We start from the raw sequence: 25,862 nt of genomic DNA, 5'->3' as shown, positions 1-25,862 counted from the left end.
GGGAGTGGGTTGGCGTGGATTGGGAGTGGTGGGGGAGTGGGGGTTGGCGTGGAGTGGAGTGGGAGTGGGTTGGCGTGGAGTGGAGTGGGAGTGGGTTGGCGTGGAGTGGAGTGGGAGTGGGTTGGCGTGGAGTGGAGTGGGAGTGGGTTGGCGTGGAGTGGAGTGGGAGTGGGTTGGCGTGGAGTGGAGTGGGAGTGGGTTGGCGTGGAGTGGAGTGGGGAGTGGGTTGGCGTGGAGTGGAGTGGGAGTGGGTTGGCGTGGAGTGGAGTGGGAGTGGGTTGGCGTGGAGTGGAGTGGGAGTGGGTTGGCGTGGAGTGGAGTGGGAGTGGTTGGCGTGGAGTGGGGAGTGGGTTGGCGTGGAGTGGGAGTGGGAGTGGGTTGGCGTGGAGTGGGAGTGGGAGTGGGTTGGCGTGGAGTGGGAGTGGGAGTGGGTTGGCGTGGAGTGGGAGTGGGAGTGGGTTGGCGTGGAGTGGGAGGGGAGTGGGTTGGCGTGGAGTGGGAGTGGGTGTGGCGTGGAGTGGGAGTGGGTTGCGTGGAGTGGAGTGGGTTGGCGGGGGAGTGGGTGGCGTGGAGTGGGAGTGGGCGTGGGAGTAGGAGTGCGTTGGCGTGAAGTGGGAGTGGGAGTGCGTTGGCGTGGAGTGGGAGTGGGAGTGCGTTGGCGTGGAGTGGGAGTGGGAGTGGGTTGGCGTGGAGTGGGGAGTGGGTTGGATTGGAGTGGGAGTGGGTTGGCGTGGAGTGGGAGTGGGTTTGGCGTGGAGTGGAGTGGGAGTGGGAGTGGGAGTGCGTTGGCGTGGAGTGGGAGTGGGGAGTGCGTTGGCGTGGAGTGGGAGTGGGAGTGCGTTGGCGTGGAGTGGAGTGGGAGTGGGTTGGCGTGGAGTGGGAGTGGGTTGGCGTGGAGTGGGAGTGGGTTGGCGTGGAGTGGAGTGGGAGTGGGTTGGCGTGGAGTGGGAGTGGGTTGGCGTGGAGTGGAGTGGGGAGTGGAGTGGGAGTGGGTTGGCGTGGAGTGGGAGTGGGAGTGCGTTGGCGTGGAGTGGGAGTGGGTTGGCGTGGAGTGGAGTGGGAGTGGGTTGGCGTGGAGTGGGAGTGGGTTGGCGTGGAGTGGGAGTGGGTTGGCGTGGAGTGGAGTGGGAGTGGGTTGGCGTGGAGTGGAGTGGGAGTGGGTTGGCGTGGAGTGGAGTGGGAGTGGGTTGGCGTGGAGTGGAGTGGGAGTGGGTTGGCGTGGAGTGGAGTGGGAGTGGGTTGGCGTGGAGTGGAGTGGGAGTGGGTTGGCGTGGAGTGGAGTGGGAGTGGGTTGGCGTGGAGTGGAGTGGGAGTGGGTTGGCGTGGAGTGGAGTGGGAGTGGGTTGGCGTGGAGTGGAGTGGGAGTGGGTTGGCGTGGAGTGGAGTGGGAGTGGGTTGGCGTGGAGTGGAGTGGGAGTGGGTTGGCGTGGAGTGGAGTGGGAGTGGGTTGGCGTGGAGTGGAGTGGGAGTGGGTTGGCGTGGAGTGGAGTGGGAGTGGGTTGGCGGTGGAGTGGAGTGGGAGTGGGTTGGCGTGGAGTGGAGTGGGAGTGGGTTGGCGTGGAGTGGAGTGGGAGTGGGTTGGCGTGGAGTGGAGTGGGAGTGGGTTGGCGTGGAGTGGAGTGGGAGTGGGTTGGCGTGGAGTGGAGTGGGAGTGGGTTGGCGTGGAGTGGAGTGGGAGTGGGTTGGCGTGGAGGTGAGTGGGAGTGGGTTGGCGTGGAGTGGGAGTGGGTTGGATTGGAGTGGGAGTGCGTTGGCGTGGAGTGGGAGTGGGTTGGCGTGGAGTGGGAGTGGGTTGGCGTGGAGTGGGAGTGGGTTGGCGTGGAGTGGGAGTGCGTTGGCGTGGAGTGGGAGTGCGTTGGCGTGGAGTGGGAGTGCGTTGGCGTGGAGTGGGAGTGCGTTGGCGTGGAGTGGGAGTGGGTTGGACTGGGAGTGGGTTGGACTGGGAGTGGGTTGGACTGGGAGTGGGTTGGACTGGGAGTGGGTTGGAGAGGTGTGGTGGTGGGAGTGGGATGGAGTGGAGTGGGATGGAGTGGAGTGGGATGGAGTGGAGTGGGATGGAGTGGAGTGGGATGGGGTCGGGATGTAGCGGGTCAGAGTGGAGTGGTGGTGAGAGCGGGTCAGAGTGGAGTGGGGTGGAGCGGGTCGGAGCGGGATGGAGTGGAGTGGGAGTGGGTTGGCGTGGAGTGGAGTGGGAGAGGGTTGGCGTGGAGTGGGAGTGGGAGTGCGTTGGCGTGGAGTGGGAGTGGGAGTGGGTTGGATTGGAGTGGGAGTGGGTTGGAGTGGAGTGGGAGTGGGTTGGCGTGGAGTGGAGTGGGAGTGGGTTGGCGTGGAGTGGAGTGGGAGTGCGTTGGCGTGGATTGGAGTGGGAGTGGGTTGGCGTGGAGTGGAGTGGGAGTGGGTTGGCGTGGAGTGGAGTGGGAGTGGGTTGGCGTGGAGTGGAGTGGGAGTGCGTTGGCGTGGATTGGAGTGGGAGTGGGTTGGCGTGGAGTGGAGTGGGAGTGGGTTGGCGTGGATTGGAGTGGGAGTGGGTTGGCGTGGATTGGAGTGGGAGTGGGTTGGCGTGGATTGGAGTGGGAGTGGGTTGGCGTGGATTGGAGTGGGAGTGGGTTGGCGTGGAGTGGAGTGGGAGTGGGTTGGCGTGGAGTGGAGTGGGAGTGGGTTGGCGTGGAGTGGAGTGGGTTGGCGTGGAGTGGAGTGGGTTGGCGTGGAGTGGAGTGGGTTGGCGTGGAGTGGAGTGGGAGAGGGTTGGCGTGGAGTGGAGTGGGAGTGCGTTGGCGTGGAGTGGGAGTGGGAGTGCGTTGGCGTGGAGTGGGAGTGGGTTGGATTGGAGTGGGAGTGGGTTGGATTGGAGTGGGAGTGGGTTGGCGTGGAGTGGAGTGGGAGTGGGTTGGCGTGGAGTGGAGTGGGAGTGGGTTGGCGTGGAGTGGAGTGGGAGTGGGTTGGCGTGGAGTGGGAGTGGGTTGGCGTGGAGTGGGAGTGGGTTGGCGTGGAGTGGGAGTGGGTTGGCGTGGAGTGGGAGTGGGAGTGGGTTGGCGTGGAGTGGGAGTGGGAGTGGGTTGGCGTGGAGTGGGAGTGGGAGTGGGTTGGCGTGGAGTGGGAGTGGGTTGGCGTGGAGTGGGAGTGGGTTGGCGTGGAGTGGGAGTGGGTTGGCGTGGAGTGGGAGTGGGAGTGGGAGTGGGAGTGCGTTGGCGTGGAGTGGGAGTGGGAGTGCGTTGGCGTGGAGTGGGAGTGGGAGTGCGTTGGCGTGGAGTGGGAGTGGGAGTGGGTTGGCGTGGAGTGGGAGTGGGTTGGATTGGAGTGGGAGTGGGTTGGCGTGGAGTGGGAGTGGGTTGGCGTGGAGTGGAGTGGGAGTGGGAGTGGGAGTGCGTTGGCGTGGAGTGGGAGTGGGAGTGCGTTGGCGTGGAGTGGGAGTGGGAGTGCGTTGGCGTGGAGTGGAGTGGGAGTGGGTTGGCGTGGAGTGGGAGTGGGTTGGCGTGGAGTGGAGTGGGAGTGGGTTGGCGTGGAGTGGGAGTGGGTTGGCGTGGAGTGGAGTGGGAGTGGGAGTGGGAGTGGGTTGGCGTGGAGTGGGAGTGGGAGTGCGTTGGCGTGGAGTGGGAGTGGGTTGGCGTGGAGTGGAGTGGGAGTGGGTTGGCGTGGAGTGGGAGTGGGTTGGCGTGGAGTGGGAGTGGGTTGGCGTGGAGTGGAGTGGGAGTGGGTTGGCGTGGAGTGGAGTGGGAGTGGGTTGGCGTGGAGTGGAGTGGGAGTGGGTTGGCGTGGAGTGGAGTGGGAGTGGTTGGCGTGGAGTGGAGTGGGAGTGGGTTGGCGTGGAGTGGAGTGGGAGTGGGTTGGCGTGGAGTGGAGTGGGAGTGGGTTGGCGTGGAGTGGAGTGGGAGTGGGTTGGCGTGGAGTGGAGTGGGAGTGGGTTGGCGTGGAGTGGAGTGGGAGTGGGTTGGCGTGGAGTGGAGTGGGAGTGGGTTGGCGTGGAGTGGAGTGGGAGTGGGTTGGCGTGGAGTGGAGTGGGAGTGGGTTGGCGTGGAGTGGAGTGGGAGTGGGTTGGCGTGGAGTGGAGTGGGAGTGGGTTGGCGTGGAGTGGGAGTGGGTTGGATTGGAGTGGGAGTGCGTTGGCGTGGAGTGGGAGTGGGTTGGCGTGGAGTGGGAGTGGGTTGGCGTGGAGTGGGAGTGGGTTGGCGTGGAGTGGGAGTGGGTTGGCGTGGAGTGGGAGTGCGTTGGCGTGGAGTGGGAGTGGGTTGGACTGGGAGTGGGTTGGACTGGGAGTGGGTTGGACTGGGAGTGGGTTGGACTGGGAGTGGGTTGGACTGGGAGTGGGTTGGACTGGGAGTGGGTTGGAGAGGTGTGGTGGTGGGAGTGGGATGGAGTGGAGTGGGATGGAGTGGAGTGGGATGGAGTGGAGTGGGATGGAGTGGAGTGGGATGGAGTGGAGTGGGATGGAGTGGAGTGGGATGGAGTGGAGTGGGATGGGGTCGGGATGTAGCGGGTCAGAGTGGAGTGGTGGTGAGAGCGGGTCAGAGTGGAGCGGGGTGGAGCGGGTCGGAGCGGGATGGAGTGGAGTGGGAGTGGGTTGGCGTGGAGTGGAGTGGGAGAGGGTTGGCGTGGAGTGGGAGTGGGTGTGCGTTGGCGTGGAGTGGGAGTGGGAGTGGGTTGGATTGGAGTGGGAGTGGGTTGGAGTGGAGTGGGAGTGGGTTGGCGTGGAGTGGAGTGGGAGTGGGTTGGCGTGGAGTGGAGTGGGAGTGCGTTGGCGTGGATTGGAGTGGGAGTGGGTTGGCGTGGAGTGGAGTGGGAGTGGGTTGGCGTGGAGTGGAGTGGGAGTGGGTTGGCGTGGATTGGAGTGGGAGTGGGTTGGCGTGGAGTGGAGTGGGAGTGGGTTGGCGTGGATTGGAGTGGGAGTGGGTTGGCGTGGATTGGAGTGGGAGTGGGTTGGCGTGGATTGGAGTGGGAGTGGGTTGGCGTGGATTGGAGTGGGAGTGGGTTGGCGTGGAGTGGAGTGGGAGTGGGTTGGCGTGGAGTGGAGTGGGAGTGGGTTGGCGTGGAGTGGAGTGGGTTGGCGTGGAGTGGAGTGGGTTGGCGTGGAGTGGAGTGGGTTGGCGTGGAGTGGAGTGGGAGAGGGTTGGCGTGGAGTGGAGTGGGAGTGCGTTGGCGTGGAGTGGGAGTGGGAGTGCGTTGGCGTGGAGTGGGAGTGGGTTGGATTGGAGTGGGAGTGGGTTGGCGTGGAGTGGAGTGGGAGTGGGTTGGCGTGGAGTGGAGTGGGAGTGGGTTGGCGTGGAGTGGAGTGGGAGTGGGTTGGCGTGGAGTGGAGTGGGAGTGGGTTGGCGTGGAGTGGAGTGGGAGTGGGTTGGCGTGGAGTGGAGTGGGAGTGGGTTGGCGTGGAGTGGAGTGGGAGTGGGTTGGCGTGGAGTGGGAGTGCGTTGGCGTGGAGTGGAGTGGGAGTGGGTTGGCGTGGAGTGGAGTGGGAGTGGGTTGGCGTGGAGTGGAGTGGGAGTGGGTTGGCGTGGAGTGGAGTGGGAGTGGGTTGGCGTGGAGTGGAGTGGGAGTGGGTTGGCGTGGAGTGGAGTGGGAGTGGGTTGGCGTGGAGTGGAGTGGGAGTGGGTTGGCGTGGATTGGAGTGGGAGTGGGTTGGCGTGGAGTGGAGTGGGAGTGGGTTGGCGTGGAGTGGAGTGGGAGTGGGTTGGCGTGGAGTGGAGTGGGAGTGGGTTGGCGTGGAGTGGAGTGGGAGTGGGTTGGCGTGGAGTGGAGTGGGAGTGGGTTGGCGTGGAGTGGAGTGGGAGTGGGTTGGCGTGGAGTGGAGTGGGAGTGGGTTGGCGTGGAGTGGAGTGGGAGTGGGTTGGCGTGGAGTGGAGTGGGAGTGGGTTGGCGTGGAGTGGAGTGGGAGTGGGTTGGCGTGGAGTGGAGTGGGAGTGGGTTGGCGTGGAGTGGAGTGGGAGTGGGTTGGCGTGGAGTGGAGTGGGAGTGGGTTGGCGTGGAGTGGAGTGGGAGTGGGTTGGCGTGGAGTGGAGTGGGAGTGGGTTGGCGTGGAGTGGAGTGGGAGTGGGTTGGCGTGGAGTGGAGTGGGAGTGGGTTGGCGTGGAGTGGAGTGGGAGTGGGTTGGCGTGGAGTGGGAGTGGGTTGGCGTGGAGTGGGAGTGGGTTGGCGTGGAGTGGGAGTGGGTTGGCGTGGAGTGGAGTGGGTTGGCGTGGAGTGGAGTGGGTTGGCGTGGAGTGGAGTGGGTTGGCGTGGAGTGGAGTGGGTTGGCGTGGAGTGGAGTGGGTTGGCGTGGAGTGGAGTGGGAGTGGGTTGGACTGGGAGTGGGTTGGACTGGGAGTGGGTTGGACTGGGAGTGGGTTGGACTGGGAGTGGGTTGGACTGGGAGTGGGTTGGACTGGGAGTGGGTTGGAGAGGTGTGGTGGTGGGAGTGGGATGGAGTGGAGTGGGATGGAGTGGAGTGGGATGGAGTGGAGTGGGATGGAGTGGAGTGGGATGGAGTGGAGTGGGATGGGGTCGGGATGTAGCGGGTGAGAGTGGAGTGGTGGTGAGAGCGGGTCAGAGTGGAGCGGGGTGGAGCGGGTCGGAGCGGGATGGAGTGGACTGGGAGTGGGTTGGACTGGGAGTGGGTTGGAGAGGTGTGGTGGTGGGAGTGGGATGGAGTGGAGTGGGATGGAGTGGAGTGGGATGGAGTGGAGTGGGATGGAGTGGAGTGGGATGGAGTGGAGTGGGATGGAGTGGAGTGGGATGGGGTCGGAATGTAGCGGGTGAGAGTGGAGTGGTGGTGAGAGCGGGTCAGAGTGGAGCGGGGTGGAGCGGGTCGGAGCGGGATGGAGTGGAGTGGGAGTGGGTTGGCGTGGGAGTGGGTTGGAGTGGGAGTGGGTTGGAGTGGGAGTGGGTTGGAGTGGGAGTGGGTTGGAGAGGGAGTGGGTTGGAGAGGGAGTGGGTTGGAGAGGGAGTGGGTTGGAGAGGGAGTGGGTTGGAGTGGAGTGGGTTGGAGTGGGAGTGGGTTGGAGTGGGAGTGGGTTGGAGTGGGAGTGGGTTGGAGTGGGAGTGGAGTGGAGTGGAGTGGAGTGGGATGGAGTGGGATGGAGTGGGATGGAGTGGGATGGAGTGGGATGGAGTGGAGTGGAGTGGAGTGGAGTGGAGTGGAGTGGAGTGGAGTGGAGTGGAGTGGAGTGGAGTGGAGTGGAGTGGGATGGGGTCGGGATGTAGCGGGTCAGAGTGGAGTGGTGGTGAGAGCGGGTCAGAGTGGAGTGGGTTGGAGCGGGATGGAGCAGAGTGGGAGAGGGTTGGAGTGGAGAAGAGTGGGTTGGTGTGGGAGTTGGGTGGGAGGTGTGAGTGTGGCGTGGAGTGGGTTGGAGTGGAGTTGGAGTGGCGTGGAGTGGGTTGATGAGGGGTGGGAGTGGGGTGGCTAGGAGTGGTGTGGAGTGGGGTGGCGTGGAGTGGGAGTGGGTTGGCGTGGCGTGGAGTGGGAGTGGGTTGGCGTGGAGTGGAGTGGGAGTGGGTTGGCGTGGAGTGGAGTGGGAGTGGGTTGGCGTGGAGTGGAGTGGGAGTGGGTTGGCGTGGAGTGGAGTGGGAGTGGGTTGGCGTGGAGTGGAGTGGGAGTGGGTTGGCGTGGAGTGGAGTGGGAGTGGGTTGGCGTGGAGTGGAGTGGGAGTGGGTTGGCGTGGAGTGGAGTGGGAGTGGGTTGGCGTGGAGTGGAGTGGGAGTGGGTTGGCGTGGAGTGGAGTGGGAGTGGGTTGGCGTGGAGTTGGAGTGGGTTGGCGTGGAGTTGGAGTGCGTTGGCGTGGAGTTGGAGTGCGTTGGCGTGGAGTTGGAGTGCGTTGGCGTGGAGTGGGAGTGCGTTGGCGTGGAGTGGGAGTGGGTTGGACTGGGAGTGGGTTGGACTGGGAGTGGGTTGGACTGGGAGTGGGTTGGACTGGGAGTGGGTTGGACTGGGAGTGGGATGGAGTGGAGTGGGATGGAGTGGAGTGGGATGGAGTGGAGTGGGATGGAGTGGAGTGGGATGGAGTGGAGTGGGATGGAGTGGAGTGGGATGAAGTGGAGTGGGATGAAGTGGAGTGGGATGAAGTGGAGTGGGATGGGTTCGGGATGTAGCGGGTCAGAGTGGAGTGGTGGTGAGAGCGGGTCAGAGTGGAGCGGGGTGGAGCGGGTCGGAGCGGGATGGAGTGGGAGTGGGAGTGGGTTGGATTGGAGTGGGAGTGGGTTGGCGTGGAGTGGAGTGGGAGTGGGTTGGCGTGGAGTGGGAGTGGGTTGGCGTGGAGTGGAGTGGGAGTGGGTTGGCGTGGAGTGGAGTGGGAGTGGGTTGGCGTGGAGTGGAGTGGGAGTGGGTTGGCGTGGAGTGGAGTGGGAGTGGGTTGGCGTGGAGTGGAGTGGGAGTGGGTTGGCGTGGAGTGGAGTGGGAGTGGGTTGGCGTGGAGTGGAGTGGGAGTGGGTTGGCGTGGAGTGGAGTGGGAGTGGGTTGGCGTGGAGTGGAGTGGGAGTGGGTTGGCGTGGAGTGGAGTGGGAGTGCGTTGGCGTGGAGTGGGAGTGCGTTGGATTGGAGTGGGAGTGCGTTGGAGTGGAGTTGGAGTGCGTTGGCGTGGAGTTGGAGTGCGTTGGCGTGGAGTTGGAGTGCGTTGGCGTGGAGTGGGAGTGGGTTGGACTGGGAGTGGGTTGGACTGGGAGTGGGTTGGACTGGGAGTGGGTTGGACTGGGAGTGGGTTGGACTGGGAGTGGGTTGGAGAGGTGTGGTGGTGGGAGTGGGATGGAGTGGAGTGGGATGGAGTGGAGTGGGATGGAGTGGAGTGGGATGGAGTGGAGTGGGATGGAGTGGAGTGGGATGGAGTGGAGTGGGATGAAGTGGAGTGGGATGAAGTGGAGTGGGATGGGGTCGGGATGTAGCGGGTCAGAGTGGAGTGGTGGTGAGAGCGGGTCAGAGTGGAGCGGGGTGGAGCGGGTCGGAGCGGGATGGAGTGGGAGTGGGAGTGGGTTGGCGTGGAGTGGAGTGGGAGTGGGTTGGCGTGGAGTGGAGTGGGAGTGGGTTGGCGTGGAGTGGAGTGGGAGTGGGTTGGCGTGGAGTGGAGTGGGAGTGGGTTGGCGTGGAGTGGAGTGGGAGTGGGTTGGCGTGGAGTGGAGTGGGTTGGCGTGGAGTGGAGTGGGTTGGCGTGGAGTGGAGTGGGTTGGACTGGGAGTGGGTTGGACTGGGAGTGGGTTGGACTGGGAGTGGGTTGGACTGGGAGTGGGTTGGACTGGGAGTGGGTTGGAGAGGTGTGGTGGTGGGAGTGGGATGGAGTGGAGTGGGATGGAGTGGAGTGGGATGGAGTGGAGTGGGATGGAGTGGAGTGGGATGGAGTGGAGTGGGATGGAGTGGAGTGGGATGGGGTCGGGATGTAGCGGGTCAGAGTGGAGTGGTGGTGAGAGCGGGTCAGAGTGGAGCGGGGTGGAGCGGGTCGGAGCGGGATGGAGTGGAGTGGGAGTGGGTTGGCGTGGGAGTGGGTTGGCGTGGGTTGGCGTGGGAGTGGGTTGGAGTGGGAGTGGGTTGGAGTGGGAGTGGGTTGGAGTGGGAGTGGGTTGGAGAGGGAGTGGGTTGGAGTGGGAGTGGGTTGGAGAGGAGAGGAGTGGAGTGGGAGTGCGTTGGCGTGGAGTGGGAGTGGGTTGGCGTGGAGTGGGAGTGGGTTGGCGTGGAGTGGGAGTGTGTTGGCGTGGAGTGGAGTGGGAGTGGGTTGGCGTGGAGTGGAGTGGGAGTGGGTTGGCGTGGAGTGGAGTGGGAGTGGGTTGGCGTGGAGTGGAGTGGGAGTGGGTTGGCGTGGAGTGGAGTGGGAGTGGGTTGGCGTGGAGTGGAGTGGGAGTGGGTTGGCGTGGGAGTGGGTTGGAGAGGGAGTGGGTTGGAGAGGGAGTGGGTTGGAGAGGGAGTGGGTTGGAGAGGGAGTGGGTTGGAGAGGTGTGGTGGTGAGAGTGGAGTGGGGTGGAGTGGAGTGGAGTGGAGTGGGATGGAGTGGGATGGAGTGGGATGGAGTGGGATGGAGTGGGATGGAGTGGGATGGAGTGGAGTGGAGTGGAGTGGAGTGGAGTGGAGTGGAGTGGAGTGGAGTGGAGTGGAGTGGAGTGGAGTGGAGTGGAGTGGGATGGGGTCGGGATGTAGCGGGTCAGAGTGGAGTGGTGGTGAGAGCGGGTCAGAGTGGAGTGGGTTGGAGCGGGATGGAGCAGAGTGGGAGAGGGTTGGAGTGGAGAGGAGTGGGTTGGTGTGGGAGTTGGGTGGGAGGTGTGAGTGTGGCGTGGAGTGGGTTGGAGTGGAGTTGGAGTGGCGTGGAGTGGGTTGATGAGGGGTGGGAGTGGGGTGGCTAGGAGTGGCGTGGAGTGGGTTGATGAGGGGTGGGAGTGGGGTGGCGTGGAGTGAGGTGGGTTGGAGATGAGTGGGAGTGGGTTGGAGTGGGAGTGGGTTGGAGTGGGAGTGGGTTGGAGAGGTGTGGTGGTGGGAGTGGGCTGGAGCGCAGCGGGCTGGAGCGGAGTGGAGCGGAGTGGGAGAGGGTCGGGATGTAGTGGGTCGGAGTGGAGTGGTGGTGAGAGCGGGTCGGAGTGAAGTGGGGTGGAGTGGAGTGGAGTGGAGTGGAGTGGGTTGGAGCGGGATGGAGCGGAGTGGGAGAGGGTTGGAGTGGAGAGGAGTGGGTTGGTGTGGGAGTTGGGTGGGAGGTGTGAGAGCGGCGTGGAGTGAGTTGGAGTGGAGTTGGGGTGGCATGGAGTGGAGTGGAGAGTGGAGTGGAGAGTGGAGTGGAGAGTGGAGTGGAGAGGAGGGTGGAGAGGAGGGTGGAGAGGAGGGTGGAGAGGAGGGTGGAGAGGAGGGTGGAGAGGAGGGTGGAGTGGGTTGGAGTGGGTTGGAGTGGGTTGGAGTGGGTTGGAGTGGGTTGGAGTGGGTTGGAGTGGGAGTGGGTTGGAGAGGTGTGGTGGTGAGAGTGGGTTGGAGAGGTGTGGTGGTGAGAGTGGGCTGGAGAGGTGTGGTGGTGAGAGTGGGCTGGAACGCAGTGGAGCGGAGTGGGAGAGGGTCGGGATGTAGCGGGTTGGAGTGGAGTGGTGGTGAGAGCGGGTCGGAGTGGAGTGGGGTGGAGTGGAGTGGGTTGGAGCGGGATGGAGCGGAATGGGAGAGGGTTGGAATGGAGAGGGGTGGGTTGGTGTGGGAGTTGGGTGGGGGGTGTGAGAGTGGCGTGGAGTGGGTTGATGAGGGGTGGGAGTGGGGTGGCTAGGAGTGGCGTGGAGTGGGTTGGTGAGGGGTGATAGTGGGGTGGCATGGGAGTGGGTTGGAGTGGGAGTGGGTTGGAGTGGGAGTGGGTTGGAGTGGGAGTGGGTTGGACAGGTGTGGTGGTGAGAGCGGGTTGGAGCGGAGCGGGAGCGGGTTGGTGTGGGAGTTGGGTGGGAGGTGTGAGAGTGGCGTGGAGTGGGTTGGAGTGGAGTTGGAGAGGAGTGGGTTGGTGAGGGGTGGCTAGGAGTGGCGTGGAGTGGGTTGGTGAGGGGTAGGATGTGGCGTGGGGTGGGTGGGAGCGGGGTGGAGTGGCGTGGGCTGGAGTGGAGCAGCCTGGATTGGGGAAGGGGTTGGAGCGGAGTTGGAGCGGAGTTGGAGCGGGGTCGGAGCGGGAGCGGGTCGGGAGCGGAGTGGGTCGGGTGTGGGGTGGGTCGGGATTGTCTTGGAGTGGTGTGGGTCAGGGTGGGATGGGGTGGAGTGGGTCAGGTCAGAGAGCGGTGGAGTGGGGCGGGGTTGGATTGTGATGGAGTGTGATGGAGTGGGAGTGGGTTGCGGTTTAGTGGGTCGGAGTGGGGTTGGGTCGGGGTGGGGGTGGGTTGGAGTGGGTCGAAGTGGGAGGGAGTGGGGTTGGCTTGGGGTGGGGTTGACTTGGAGAGGAGTGGGTTGTAGAGGAGTGGGTTGGCGTGGTTTGGAGTGGGAGTGGGGTGGTTTGGTGTGGGAGTGGGAGTGGGGTGGAGTGGGTTGGAGTGGGAGTGGGTTGGAGTGGGAGTGGGAGTGGGTTGGAGTGGGAGTGGGTTGGAGTGGGAGTGGATTGGAGTGGGAGTGGATTGGAGTGGGAGTGGATTGGAGTGGGAGTGGATTGGAGTGGGAGTGGATTGGAGTGGGAGTGGATTGGAGAAGTGTGGTGGTGAGAGTGGGATGGAGTGGAGTTGGATGGAGCGGAGTCGGATGGAGCGGGATGGAGCGGAGCGGGAGAGGGTCGGGATGGCGTGGGTCAGAGCGGCGTGGGGTGGCAGCGGGTTGGAGTGGAGTGGTGGTGACAGTGGGATGGAGTGGAGTGGGTTGGAGTGGAGTGGTTTGGAGCGGGATGGAGCGGAGTGGGAGAGGGTTGGGATGGAGCGGGTTGCAGTGGCGTGGCATGGAGTGGGTTGGCGTGGTGTGGGAGTTGGGTGGGAGGCGTGAGAGTGGCGTGGAGTGGAGAGGAGTGGGTGGGAGTGGGGTTGGCTTGGAGAGGAGTGGGGTTGGAGTGGGGTGCGTCGGAGTGGGAGTGGCTGGGAGCGGTGTGGGTGGGAGCCAAGTGGGAGTGGTTCAGAGCGGAGTGGAGTCGGTCGGAGCGGAGTGGAGTTGGTTGGGGTGGGAGGAAGTGGGGTTGGCTTGGGGTGGAAGGAAGTGGGGTTGGCTTGGGGTGGGGATGACTTGGAGAGGGGTGGAGTGGGGTTGGAGTTGGGTGGAGTGGGAGTGGAGTGGGAGTGGAGTGGGTCGGAGTGGAGTGGCAGCGGAGTGCGTGTGGGTCGGAGCGGAGTAGAGTCGGTCGGGGTGGGAGGGAGTGGGGTTGGCTTGGGGTGGGGTTGACTTGGAGTGGAGTGGGGTTGGAGTGGGGTGGGTTGGCGTGGAGAGGAGAGGGTTGGCGTGGTTTGGAGTGGGAGTGGGGTGGTTTGGTGTGGGAGTGGGGTGGAGCGGGGTGGAGCGGGGTGGAGCGGGGTGGAGCGGGTCGGAGCGGGAGCGGGTCGGAGCGGGAGCGGTGGTGGGAGAGGGTTGGAGTGGGAGAGGGTTGGAGTGGGAGAGGGTTGGAGTGGGAGAGGGTTGGAGTGGGAGAGGGTTGGAGTGGGTTGCAGTGGCGTGGAGTGGGTTGCAGTGGCGTGGAGTGGGTTGCAGTGGCGTGGAGTGGGTTGCAGTGGAGAGGAGTGGGTTGGAGTGGAGAGGAGTGGGTTGGCATGGTGTGGGAGTTGGGTGGGAGGCGTGAGAGTGGCGTGGAGTGGAGTTGGAGTGGCGTGGCGTGGCGTGGCGTGAAGTGGAGTGGGTTGGAGCAGGATGGAGCGGAGTGGGAGAGGGTTGGGATGGAGCGGGTTGGAGTGGGTTGCAGTGGAGAGGAGTGGGTTGGCATGGTGTGGGAGTTGGGTGGGAGGCGTGAGAGTGGCGTGGCGTGGAGCTGGAGCTGGCATGGTGTGGAGCTGGAGCGGGTTGGAGCTGGAGCGGGTTTGGCTTGGAGAGGACTAGGGTCGGAGTGGAGTGGGTCAGAGCGGGAGTGGCTGGGAGCGGAGTGGGAGTGGTTCGGAGCGGAGTGGGAGGAAGTGGGGTTGACTTGGAGTGGGGTCGGAGCGGGAGCGGGTTGGAGCAGAGTGGGTTGGTGGGAGTGGGGTTGGCTTGGAGAGCAGTGGGGTCGGAGTGGGAGTGGGTGGGAGCGGAGTGGAGTCGGTTGGGGTGGGAGGAAGTGGGGTTGACTTGGAGAGGGGTTGACTTGGAGTGCAGTGGGGTTGGAGTGGAGTGGAGTGGGGTTGGAGTTGGGTGGGGTTGGAGTTGGAGTGGGAGTGGGTCGGAGCGGAGTGGGAGTGGGTCGGAGCGGAGTGGGAGTGGGTCGGAGCGGAGTGGGAGCGGGTCGGAGCGGAGTGGGAGTCGGTCGGAGCGGAGTGGGAGTCGGTCGGAGCGGAGTGGAGTGGGGTTGGGTTGGAGTAGGTTGGAGTAGGTTGGAGTGGAGTGGGTTGGAGAGGAGTGGGAGCGGGTCGGAGGGAGTGGGGTTGGCTTGGAGAGTAGTGGGGTCAGAGTAGGGTGGGTCGGAGTGGGAGTGGGTGGGAGCGGAGTGGAGTTGGTCGGAGCGGAGTGGAGTCGGTTGGGGTGGGTGGAAGTGGGGTTGACTTGGAGTGGAGTGGGGTTGGAGTTGGAGTGGGGGTGGGTCGGAGCGGAGTGGGAGTGGGTCGGAGCGGAGTGGGAGTGGGTCGGGGTGGGAGGGAGTGGGAGCGGGTCGGAGCGGAGTGGGAGCGGGTCGGAGCGGAGTGGGAGCGGGTCGGTGGGAGTGGGGTTGGCTTGGAGAGCAGTGGGGTCAGAGTGGGGTGGGTCGGAGTGGGAGTGGGTGGGAGCAGAGTGGAGTCGGTTGGGGTGGGAGGAAGTGGGGTTGACTTGGAGTGGAGTGGGGTTGGAGTTGGAGTGGGGGTGGGTCGGAGCGGAGTGGGGTGGAGTGGGGTTGGAGTTGGGTGGGGTTGGAGTTGGAGTGGGGTGGGGTCGGAGTGGAGTGAGAGTGGGTCGGGGTGGGAGCGAGTGGGGTTGGCTTGGGGTGGAGAGGGGTGGGTTGGAGTGGGAGTGGGTTGGCGTGGGAGTGGGACGGTGAGGGACGGAGAGGTGTGGTGGTGAGAGTGGGACGGAGCGGGTCGGGACGGAGCGGGTCAGAGCGACGTGGGATGGTAGCGGGTCGGATTGGGAGTGGGTCGGAGTGGAGTGGGTTGGAGCGGGATGGAGTGGAGTGGGAGAGGGTTGGGATGGAGCGGGTTGGAGTGGGAGTTGGGTAGGAGGTGTGAGAGTGGCGTGGAGAGGAGTTGGAGAGGAGTTGGTTGGCCAGGGGCGGAGTGGCGCGGAGTGGGAGAGGGTTGGGATGGAGTGGGTTGGTGTGGGAGTTGGGTGGGAGGTGTGAGAGTGGCGTGGAGTGGAGGTGGGGTGAGAGTTGGGTGAGAGTGGAGGTGGGGTGTGGGAGTTGGGTGGGAGAGGAGTGGCGCGGAGTGGGGAGGTGTGAGAGTGGCGTGGAGGTGGAGTGAGTTGGGGTGAGTTGGGTGGGGGGCGTGGAGAGGGGCTGGTGTGGGGGTTGGGTGGGAGGTGTGGGAGTGGGCATTGGGTGGGAGTGGCGTGGAGTGGGCTGGGTTGGGAGTTGGGCGGGAGGGAGGTGTGGGAGGGAGATGTGGGAGTTGGGTGGGAGGTGTGAGAGTGGCGTGGAGGGGAGTGGCTTGGCGTGGAGTGGGAGTGGCTTGGAGTGGAGTGGGAGTGGCTTGGCGTGGCTTGGTGTGGGTTGGAGTGGGTTGGAGTGGAGTCGGATGAAGCGGGATGGAGCGGAGTGGGAGAGGGTCGGGATGGCGTGGGTCAGAGTGGCGTGGGGTGGCAGCAGGTCGGAGTGGGAGCGGGTCGGAGTGGAGTGGTGGTGAGAGTGGGATGGAGCGGAGTGGGAGAGGGTTGGGATGGAGCGGGTTGGAGTGGGTTGCAGTGGCGTGGCGTGGAGAGGAGAGGAGCGGCATGGAGAGGAGAGGAGCGGCGTGGAGAGGAGGTGGGGCGGAGCTGAGGTGGGGCGGAGCTGGTTGGAGTTGAGTTTGAAAGCGGCTGAATTTGACTCAGGTGGGACAAAGTTGAATGTGTTAGTTGGGAAATGAGAGGTGAATTGAACGAATAGAGCTGAATTGTGGAGTACCGAGCCTGCATGTTGTGGGCAGTGAGGAACGGAGGGCAACAATGTTGCTTGTTTTCATCACCGATTTGAGCCCAACCGGAGTACCGATTGTGGCTGGACCTGCTGAAGAGGAGACGAGTAGGGAGGCCACATCTGCTGAGTTGATAAACAGAATATCCCGCAGGATGAACTGCTGGTTGACGGATAGTGGAAGTGAGTTAGAGATGGACGTGGGTGAGAAAAAGGATTGGATGGAAATAGTAAGAAAAGAAAACAGGTATGAGATGTCAAACTCAGGAGTCAGGAGACAAACAAAATAGGATAGCAAAACAACAAAGAAGATGAGATTAAAGCAATTATAAAACTGAGCAAAGACGGAGTGTCTTTTGGTGAATGGAACCTGATTCATTTGATGAAGATAATCAACAAATTTATAGGTGAAGTCAAAAGAGCAAAGATTTTATGATATGGATCGCTATTAGTGATTTTTTTGGGATAGTGCTCAACAAGGCAAAGTGATAAGATTAAATGAAATAAATGGCAAAAAAGTATAATGCTCAATACCCAACAATAGCAAGTGGACTAGAGGTGTTATTTCGGGAATACTAACAAAAGTTACCATGGATGAGATTAAATAGAACATAAAAGGAGAAAAAATTGAGGCCAAACATTTGAAAGCTACAAGAAACAGGAAAAAGTGTGATAGGTTATTGGTTATGATTAACTTTGAGGAAGAGAGATTGCTGACTAAAGTTTATTTAGGGTATATGTGTTATGAGGTCAAAATATATATACCACTGCCTTTAAGACGCTTTAAATGTCAGAAATTTGGACATATTGTGACGGTCTGCAGAGGCAAACAAAGATGTGGAAGATGCGCTGAAGAACATGAATACAGGAAATGTGAGGCGGGAGCTAGGCTGAAATGCTGCAATTGTGGCGAGGAACAGCGCAGCTTATCGAGGGTGTATTATTAGCAAGAAAGAAGCTGAGATACAATATGTAAAAGTAACTCAAGGGATCAGTTACGTAGAGGCAGTGAAAGCATTTGCTGGAAAAAAGGCTATCAAGCAAACAAGTACAGGGAATAATAAACTGATGAACTGTGAGGGCTGTAATATGATAAATAAGGATACATTAATTATGAGTAAGGAGGATTTCATACTGTTTATGGTAGATGCAATTAACTGTTCAGCGCAAACAGACAAAAGAACCAAAAAAATTATAATTATAGTCAAGTCTGCAGAAAAATATCTTGGTATTACAGGGCTTAGGTGGGAAGCAGTCAAAGATACACTGAATGGGGAACTTATTCCAAAGTTACAAAAGGAAAAAGGAATTTGTTGCAAAGTAAATTATCTACATTTGGATGATAAAATGGAAGCAACTGAGGAAGAACTTCAAGATCTCAATAAATAACTACAGGCTTTGATTCAAGAAAAGGAAAACTTGGAAATAGCAGATAGACTTGGAAAACAGCAATTTTAAATGTTAAGCATGCGATAATGAATATGCTCAAACAAGAAGCTTTTAGTTTTACAAATGATTCAAATGAAATTAATGTGATTTGAGGCAATGCAATTATTTGGAAACCACGTGACAGTTTATACGTGAGACTAGGTCGTATTTGAGAATTTGAGTTCCTTGAAATTCTATAATTATACGTCCTGGAGAGGGCAGTAATACGCCTAGATGCGTCTAAACTGCCGGAAATAGAGGAAGGGGAGTGGCCAGTGAGGAGCAGTCAGTGTAAGAGTGGTTCAGGGTAGGAGTGGAGCTTTGAGGCTTTGGCAAACAGAGGCCGAGGATGAGCCTGCTCCCAGTGAGGTAAGGCTGGGTAAGTTCCTTTAATTAATTTAATTAACTTAGGAGTAGGTAATGGAGGCAGCAGTTAGGGCAGTTGAGTGCTCTGTATGCAGTATGTGGGAAGTCAGGGACAGCACAATTGTCCCTGATGACTACACCTGTGAAAGGTGCATCCAGCTGCAGCTCCTGACAAACTGAATTAGGGAACTGGAGCTGGAGCTGGATGAACTTTGGATCATTTGTGAGGCAGAGGCAGAAATAGACAGGAGTTTCAGGGAGATAGTCACCCCTAAAAGTCAGGAGGCAGGAAGCTGGGTGACTTGTCAGGAGAGGAAAGGGGAGTAGACAGAATGAGCAGAGCACCTCTGTGGCCATTCCCATCAATGTATACTGTTTTGGATACTGTTGGTGGGGATGACCTACCAGGGACAAGTTGTAGTGGTCATGTCTCTGGCACTGAGACTAGACCCTCAGCTCAGAAAGGAAGGAGGGAAAAGAGGAAAGCTGTAGTGATAGGGGATTTGATATTTACGGGGACAGATAAGAGGTTCTGGGGGAGAGATCGAGAATCCTGGATGGTCTGTTGCCTCCTTAGTGCCAGGGTCCACAATATCTCGGATAAGTTCTCAGTTTCTCAGGAGGGAGGGTGAGCAGCCAGATGTCGTGGTCCATGTAGGGACCAATGACGTGGATAGGAAGGAGGAGGAGGTTCTGCAAAAAGAGTATAGGGAGTTAGGTGCAAAGTTGAAGGACAGGACCTCAGGGATGCAGTCTCAGGATTGCTACCAGTGCCACGTGCTAGTGAGGCTGGAAATAGGAAGATAATGCAGCTAAATATGTGGCTAAGGAGATGGTGCAGGAGGGAGGGCTTCATGTTTCTAGACAATTGGGCTTTGTTCCAGGGAAGGTGGGACCTGTTCCAACGGGACAGTTTGCACCTGAACTGGAGGAGGACTAACATCCTTGCGGGTAGGTTTGCTGGTTCTGCTCGGGGGGCGGGTTTAAACTAGATTTGCGGGGGAGGGGAACCAGAGTGTTGGAGCAGATAGTGAGGTGGAGGAGGATTAAGGTCATGTGAGGACTGCATGTATAGACAGTAATCAAAGGTGTGTACATGATAGAAATGTTCTCAGGTGCATCTATTTCAATGCAAGGAGTATTGTAGGTAAAGCAGATGAGTTTAGGGCGTGGATTGACACGTGGGATTACGACATTGTTGCTATTAGTGAGACTTGGTTACAGGAGGGGCAGGACTGGCAGTTTAATATTCCGGGGGTCCGTTGTTTCAGACGTGACAGAGGGGGAGGGATGAAAGGGGGAGGATTGGCATTACTAGTCAGGGAGAATATCACAGCTGTGCGTAGACAGGACAGCCTGGAGGGCTTGTCTACAGAGGCCATATGGGTGGAGCTGAGGAACGGGAAAGGTGTGACCATACTAATAGGGTTGTATTATAGGCCGTCAATACTCAGAGAGAATGGGAGGAGCAAATCTGTAGAGAGGTAGCAGACCGATGTAAGAAACAGAAAGTTGTAATAGTAGGGGATTTTAACTTTCCACATTTTGACTGGGACACCCACACTGTGAAAGGGTTAGATGGCGTGGAGTTTGTCAAATGTGTTCAGGAAACTTTTCTAAATCAATATATAGAGGTACCAACGAGAGAGGAGGCAATACTTGATCTCCTATTAGGGAACCAGACAAGTCAGGTGACAGAAGTATGTGTAAGCGAACATTTTGGGTCCAGCGACCATAATGTCATTAGTTTTAAGTTAATTATGGATAAGCATATGTCTGGTCCTCGAGTTAAAGTTCCAAATTGGAGAAGGGACAATTTTGAGGAAATGAGAAAGGATCTAGGAAGAGTGGATTGGGATAAGTTGTTTTCTGGCAAGGATGTGTTCAGTATGTGGAAGGCATTCAAAGGCGAAATTTTGAGAGTGCGGAGTTTGCATGTTCCTGCCAGGATTAAAGGCAAAGTTAACAGGCATAGGGAACCTTGGTTTTCAAGGGATATTGGCAATCTATTTAAGAAAAAGAGAGAGGTGCATAGCAGGTATAGGCAACAAGGAACAAATGAGGTACTTGAAGAGTATAGAAAATTTAAGAAAGTACTAAATACTTGCACGTGGCCAAGTGGTTAAGGCATTCGACTAGTGACCTGAAGGTCATGAGTTCAGGCCCCAGACAAGGCAGCGTGTTGTGTCCTTGAGCAAGGCACTTTAACACACACTGCTCTGCAATGACACTGGTGCCAAGCTGTATCGGCCCTTGCCCTTCCCTTAGACAACATCAGTGTCATGGAGAGGGGAGACTTGCAGCATGGGCAACTGCCGGTCTTCCATACAACCTTGCCCAGGCCTGCGCCCTGGAGAGTGAAGACTTTCCAGGCGCAGATCCATGGTCTCGCAAGACTAACGGATGCCTTACTTACTAAAGAAGGAAATCAGGAAGGCAAAAAGACATGAGGTTGCTTCGGCAGATAATGTGAAGGTAAACCCGAAGGGTTTCTACAAGTATATTAAGAGTAAAAGGATAATAAGGGACAAAATTGGTCCCCTAGAAGATCAAAGTGGTCATCTATGTGTGGAGCCTCATGAGATGGGGGAGATCTTAAACAATTTTTTGCATCAGTGTTTACTCAGGAAACTGCATAGCGTATATGGAAGGAAGGGAAACAAGCAGTAGTGTCATGGAACATATAGAGATTAAAGAGGAGGAGGTGCTTTCTGCCTTACAGTGAATAAAGGTAGATAAATCCCCCGGGCCTGACATGATATTTCCTTGGACCTTGAGACAGACTAATGTAGAAATTGCAGGGGCCCTGGCAGAAATATTTAAAATGTCCTTAGCCACGGGTATGGTGCCGAAGGATTGGAGGGTAGCTCATGTTGTTCTGTTGTTTAAAGGCTCCAAAAGTAAACCAGGTAATTACAGGCTGGTGAGCCTGACATCAGTAGTAGGTAAATTATTGGAAGGTGTTCTGAGAGATCGGATATACAAATATTTGGACAGCCAAGGGCTGATTAAGGATAGTTAGCATAGCTTTGCACATGGTAAATCGTATTTAACGGATCTTGTAGAGTTTTTCAAGGAGTTTACCAAGTAAGTAGATGAAGGAAAGGCTGTGAATGTTATCTACATGGACTTTAGTAAAGCCTTTGACAAGGTCCCACATGGGAGGTTAGTTCAGAAGGTTCAGACACTAGGTATCCATAGAGAGGTTGTAAACTGGATTCGAAATTGGCTGTGTGGGTGAAGACAGAGTGGTAGTGGATGATTGCTTATCAGACTGGAGGCCTGTGACTAGTGGTGTGCTTCAAGGATCTGTGCTGGGACCATTGTTGTTTGTTGTCTATATCAATGATCTAGATGATAATGTGATAAATTAGATCAGCAAGTTTGCTGATGACACTAAGATTGGAGGTGTTGTGGACAGCGAGGAAGGCTTTCAAAGCTTGCAGAGGGATCTGGACCAACTGGAGGGGTGGGCCAGAAAATGGCAGATGGAATTTAATGCAGACAACTATGAGGTGTTGCATTTTGGAAGGACAAATCAAGGTAGGACATGCACAGTAAATGGTAGGGCACTGAGGAGTGGGGAGGAAAAAAGACCTGGGAGATCAGATGCATAATTCCCTGAAAGTGACGTCACAGGTAGACGGAGTTGTACAGAAGGCTTTTGGCATCCTGGCATTCATAAATCAAAGTATTGGTTACCCTGTATAGGAGTTGGGATGTTATGGGGAGGTTGTGTAAGCCATTGGTGAGGCCAAATTTGGAGTATTGTGTACAGTTCTGGTCACCTAACTTTAGGAAGGATATCAGTAAGATTGAAAGACTGCAGAGAAGATTTACTAGGATGTTGCTGGGTCTTCAGGAGTTGAGTTACAGGGAAAGATTGAACAGGTTAGGACTCTATTCCTTGGAGCATAGAAGAATGAGGGGAGATTTGATAAGTTTACAAAATTGAGGGGTATAAACAGAGTAGATGTGAATCAGCTCTTTCCACTTAGGTTAGGAGAGATAAATATGAGAGGACATGGCTTTAGGGCGAAAGGGGAAAGGTTTAGGGGGAACATTAGGGGGAACTTCACTCAGAGTGGTGGGAGTGTGGAACAAGCTGCTATCTGATGTGGTAAATGCGGGCTCACTCTTAAGTTTTAAGAATAAGTTGGATAGGTACATGGATGGGAGAGGTCTGGAGGGTTATGGACTGGATGCAGGCCAAAGGGACTAGCGGAATAATGTTTTGGCACAGACTAGAATGGCTGAATGGCCTGTTTTCTGTGCTGTAGTGTTCTATGGTTCTACATCTAAAAGATAACTTACTGATTTCACCCATAACTGGCTTTTCTCTAAGAGGGCAGGTACCAAATCCTTTTGCAATTCACATTCCTCACTGGATCAATTCTTAATCTTCTAAACTCAGAATGCATGTGGTCAATGTGCCCTTGTCTTTTAACCTTATTCAGTCATTGTCAGAGCCTTGGTGCCCAGAATCCACCAGATGGGGTCTGACCCAAGCTAGGCAGAAACAAAGCAAAATTTGTTTCTACCATCTCCAATCCCACTGCATCCTTGGTAATAAGGGTCTATGCATATTTTGTACACCAATTTCTAGAGCTGGATCTGAAGATCTTAACAGATCAAATTTCTTCTATCTACAAAGAGATGATTTGCCGACTTCTATGACTGCTGTTTGCACTACAACTTAAAATACAAGGTGTCTGCTGAATTCCTCTGCTTATAATAGTGATTGCACTCCACAAGGCCACAAGCCAAAGGAGCAGAATTCAGCCCATCCAGTCAGTTCTGCATTCCATCATGGCTGATTCATTATCCCTCTCCAACCTGTTCTCCTGCCTTTGCCCCATATCCTTTGGCACACTCACTAATTAAGAACCTCCACTTTAAATATACCAAATGACTTGGCCTTCACAGCCATCTGAGGAAATGAACTCCACACTCTCAGGTTTAAGAAATTCCTCCATCTGTTCTGAAGAGGCATCTTTGTTCTGAGGTTGTGCCCCCTTCAAAGCAACTTCATTAGCTGTAGGAATCTACTGAGTGTCCCAAACTGATGGAAAACTTTGCCTAAGTGGAAGTGCATTCATTTGAAAAACTAAACATCTCAAAGATCCTATGTGTAGATTCACTAGTTAATGGATTTTGTCATAGCAACATAAAACGATACCTTGTTTGCACTTGTTGTTACTTGTTGTAGTAACCGGTGGGTTAGCATCATTTCCTGCAACTTCGTTCTGATCCTCTTTGATAAATTCCATCTTTTCACAGGTATTGCTCGGTTCATTCTTTCTCAACTCCTTGGTTAGAGATCTTGGAAAGAACAAGAGGGGGGTGGCAGCAAGAATGGCAACTCCTCCAGAAATTAAAAATCCAAGCCACCAAGCACCAACCCATCTTGCATCCTTTGGGGTAATTGTAACTCTCCCTGTAAAAGAGATGCCCAAGAACACGTCACGTTTGAGGTAAATTCATATGAAACTAATATATAACTACTAGGCAGAATAATAGTTTGGCATGGACTAGATGGGCCAAAGAGCCTGTTTCTGTGATGTTGTGTTCTATGATGCTATTTAATCAGTGAATAATTAGAACAGAAGGTTGGTGTCATTGGACAAGTCCTCACATTCTCACGCTGTGGCCAGAATTAGTTAAGATCGGGTGCCACGGTAGCATAGTGGTTACCGTAACGCTATTACAGCTCGGGCATCCCGGAGTTTGGAGCTCAGTTCTGGCACTGTTCTATACGGAGTCCCTTTACATCCATCCCGTGGAATGTGTGGGCTTTCCACGGGTGCATCAGTTGCCTCTCACAGTCCAAAAACGTGCGGGGTAGGTAAATTGGTTATTGTAAAGTGCCCCATGAGTAGGTTAGGGTTTATTGGGATCATGGGGTCGCTGGGACAGTGTGGCTCGAAGGGCTGGAAGGAAATACTCCACGCTGCAACTTGAAACAAAAAAAAACAATTGGATAACGGTGGTGATCCCGCTTTACCTTCTTGGCTCCTTGTAAATTGGCATACTGGAGACAAAACTCAATTGCTAATTATGATCAAAGGTAATAATTATATCTTTAAATTGCCATCCACATCACTGGGAAAGATTCTACATTTCCTGTGTACAATTAAACTATACCAACTAAAATGGACTAGTTTCAGACTTGGAACCATTGAGCTAGACTTGCAAGGGTTCCGATCTGGGGTCTATAGACACCTTGGTTAATGGTAAGGCTCCATGGCATTTAAAAAAAAAAGTAGGGAACTCCTGACACCTGAAGTCAATAGAACTGGCCAAAGACTTGTTTCAAATATTAGATTCAATCATACACAATATGCAATTACCATTAGAACACAGGCACCATAGAGAACTTGATCTTCATCTTTGTACGGGGACTGGCCAGATTTGACTGTCATTCTTCCTTTTGCTCTTACATTTATGTACTCTTGTCTGCTAAGCATGTCACAGTGGGCAAGAGCACAGGACATTACCTTGACTTAAACACAAGAAATTCTGCAAAGGTTTGTAATCCAAAGCAACACCCTCAAAATGCTCAATGAACTCTGCTAGCCAAGCAACATCTAAGGAAGTGAATAAGGCCCTTAATCAGGACTGAAAAGTAAGGGGAAAGAAGCCAGAATAAGGTGGTAGGAGTGGGGAAGGAATAACATTTATAGGTGAAACCACGTGAAGGGGAAGGAGAATGCAGTGAGAATCTGGGAGGTGATGAGTGTTAAAGGTAAAGAGCTGAAGAAGCAGTAATCTGATTGAGGAGAGTGGATAATGGGAGAAAGTGATGGAGGATGGGCACCGGGGGGGGGGGGGGTGTATTTATTATTTACTTTATTGTTTTTTTCCCCTTTGTGTATTTGCAGAGTTTGTAGCCTTTTGCACATTATTTGTCCATTCTTGTTTTGTTAATTTCTTTGTTAAATGTCTTTTTTACAATCACAATACAATGCTGGGCTCCAAGAACTTTGGATACTGTAGGTTTACCCGATCAGACAGCCACTCATTGCCAGAGGTGCTGGACAAGGTGCAGACTGCGTTGCTGCCTGCTACAAGGCGGCATCAGAGCTGGTGCGCTATGGTAGTATGCAGTGTAACCATGGGTGATTGTCTTGGACCTTTCTCCTGCTATCACAAGACCCTGTTGAACATTGATAAATTAGGTAACCACAGGCCCATTTCCCTTGTTTGGTAGCATGACAGATGGAGGAGCTGTGTGGCTTCAGTAGTAGTGAGGAGTAGGCCTTGGGCCACAGGCTTGCCTGCTGCTGCAATCCTGATGAGGAGACACCAGAGGCGGTGTAGCGTGGCATCTGTGCTCAGTTGGGGACTGGCCTCTCCTGTTGGTACTGCCGTCCACTGTTCGATCAGTGGAATACCAGGCTGGATTACTTGCATATGTTTGTCTGCGCACTGCCAAGAGCTGTGCCATCAATTTGCAGGACATGTTGCTCAGGTACTTGAAATGCTGTTTTGTTCCACTGTATTCATGTATGGTTGAAGGATAATTAAACTTGAATTTGATTTGAAATTGAACTTTATTTTCTGTATGGTCTTCCATTGATTCCATTGCGTTTCTTGTATCTACTGTGAATACCCACAAGAAATTGAATCTCAAGGTTGTATAAGCTGACATATGTACTTTAATAATAAGTTTATTTTGAACTTTGATGGGCACGGGAGGAGACTTTACCTTGACATTACAACATTAGCAGCACATTACACAGACAAAAGGAGCTTAACAGCTACCGTACACTGTTCCATCCCGTCACAGAAATTCCATTCTTTCCACCTACTGCCCTCCCCGCTACCTAAACTGACTAGTTATCTCTTTCCGATTTCGGGAGAACTTGAAGCATTAACTGTTTCTCTTGCAACTGAGCTATCTGACTTGCTGAGTGATTCCCGCATTTTGCAGGCAGGCTCCCCTTTTTCAACATGGTAACAGTTCCTCTGAACTGTTCATAACCCATACTATCTGCAAGTCATATAGTGCACATACAGGCCCTACCTTCCAATGGGTCCATGTCAATTAAGTTGTCCGCCTAGCAGCCTCACCAATGACTTAAATAACTACAACAATGTCCCAATTGCTGTACTCAGTGCCCTTACTGAAGGTAGTGTGCCAAAAATGCCTTTTTGAACACCATCAACCTGTGACACCACTTTTCTCTCTGTTGTATTACACACCTTAGTACCCTACCATCCATAATACAAGCCCCACTCTGGCCTGAAGGCACAAAGGGAAAGAAGCAACTCTGATTGGAGAGCAGCCATGGGTAGAGTTGTGGAGAGCCAGCCTCACTGAATCAGTGAGCGAGTCTGCTCAGCTCAACTCAGAACCTGGTGTGGGGAGAGAGGGCAGGTGAAAATGTTCTGTTCCCTGCCTCCTCGCAGCAGTCAGTATATCCACCCAGCCGTTCTCCCCCAGTCCTTGTGTGTACGTGCACGCTGTCCATGGGTCATTCAGAGGATGTGTAAAATAAA

General features: G+C 56.2%; 1 protein-coding gene across 1 annotated transcript in view; it reads right to left on the bottom strand.

Moving 5' to 3' along the window:
• Window positions 1-25,862, bottom strand: part of slco1c1 (solute carrier organic anion transporter family, member 1C1) — a 105,087-nt gene that overhangs the window by 49,020 nt on the left and 30,205 nt on the right. Inside the window, exon 8 of the mRNA XM_072241240.1 lies at window positions 22,540-22,797. Coding sequence (XP_072097341.1) covers window positions 22,540-22,797 — 258 coding nt within the window. The remainder of the gene's footprint in view (window positions 1-22,539; window positions 22,798-25,862) is intronic.

Source organism: Mobula birostris, chromosome 23 (genome assembly GCF_030028105.1).
Source record: "Mobula birostris isolate sMobBir1 chromosome 23, sMobBir1.hap1, whole genome shotgun sequence".
Taxonomy (NCBI): Eukaryota; Metazoa; Chordata; class Chondrichthyes; order Myliobatiformes; family Myliobatidae; genus Mobula; species Mobula birostris.
Note: the sequence above shows the minus strand (reverse complement) of the source record. Positions and strands in the feature narration are given on the sequence as shown.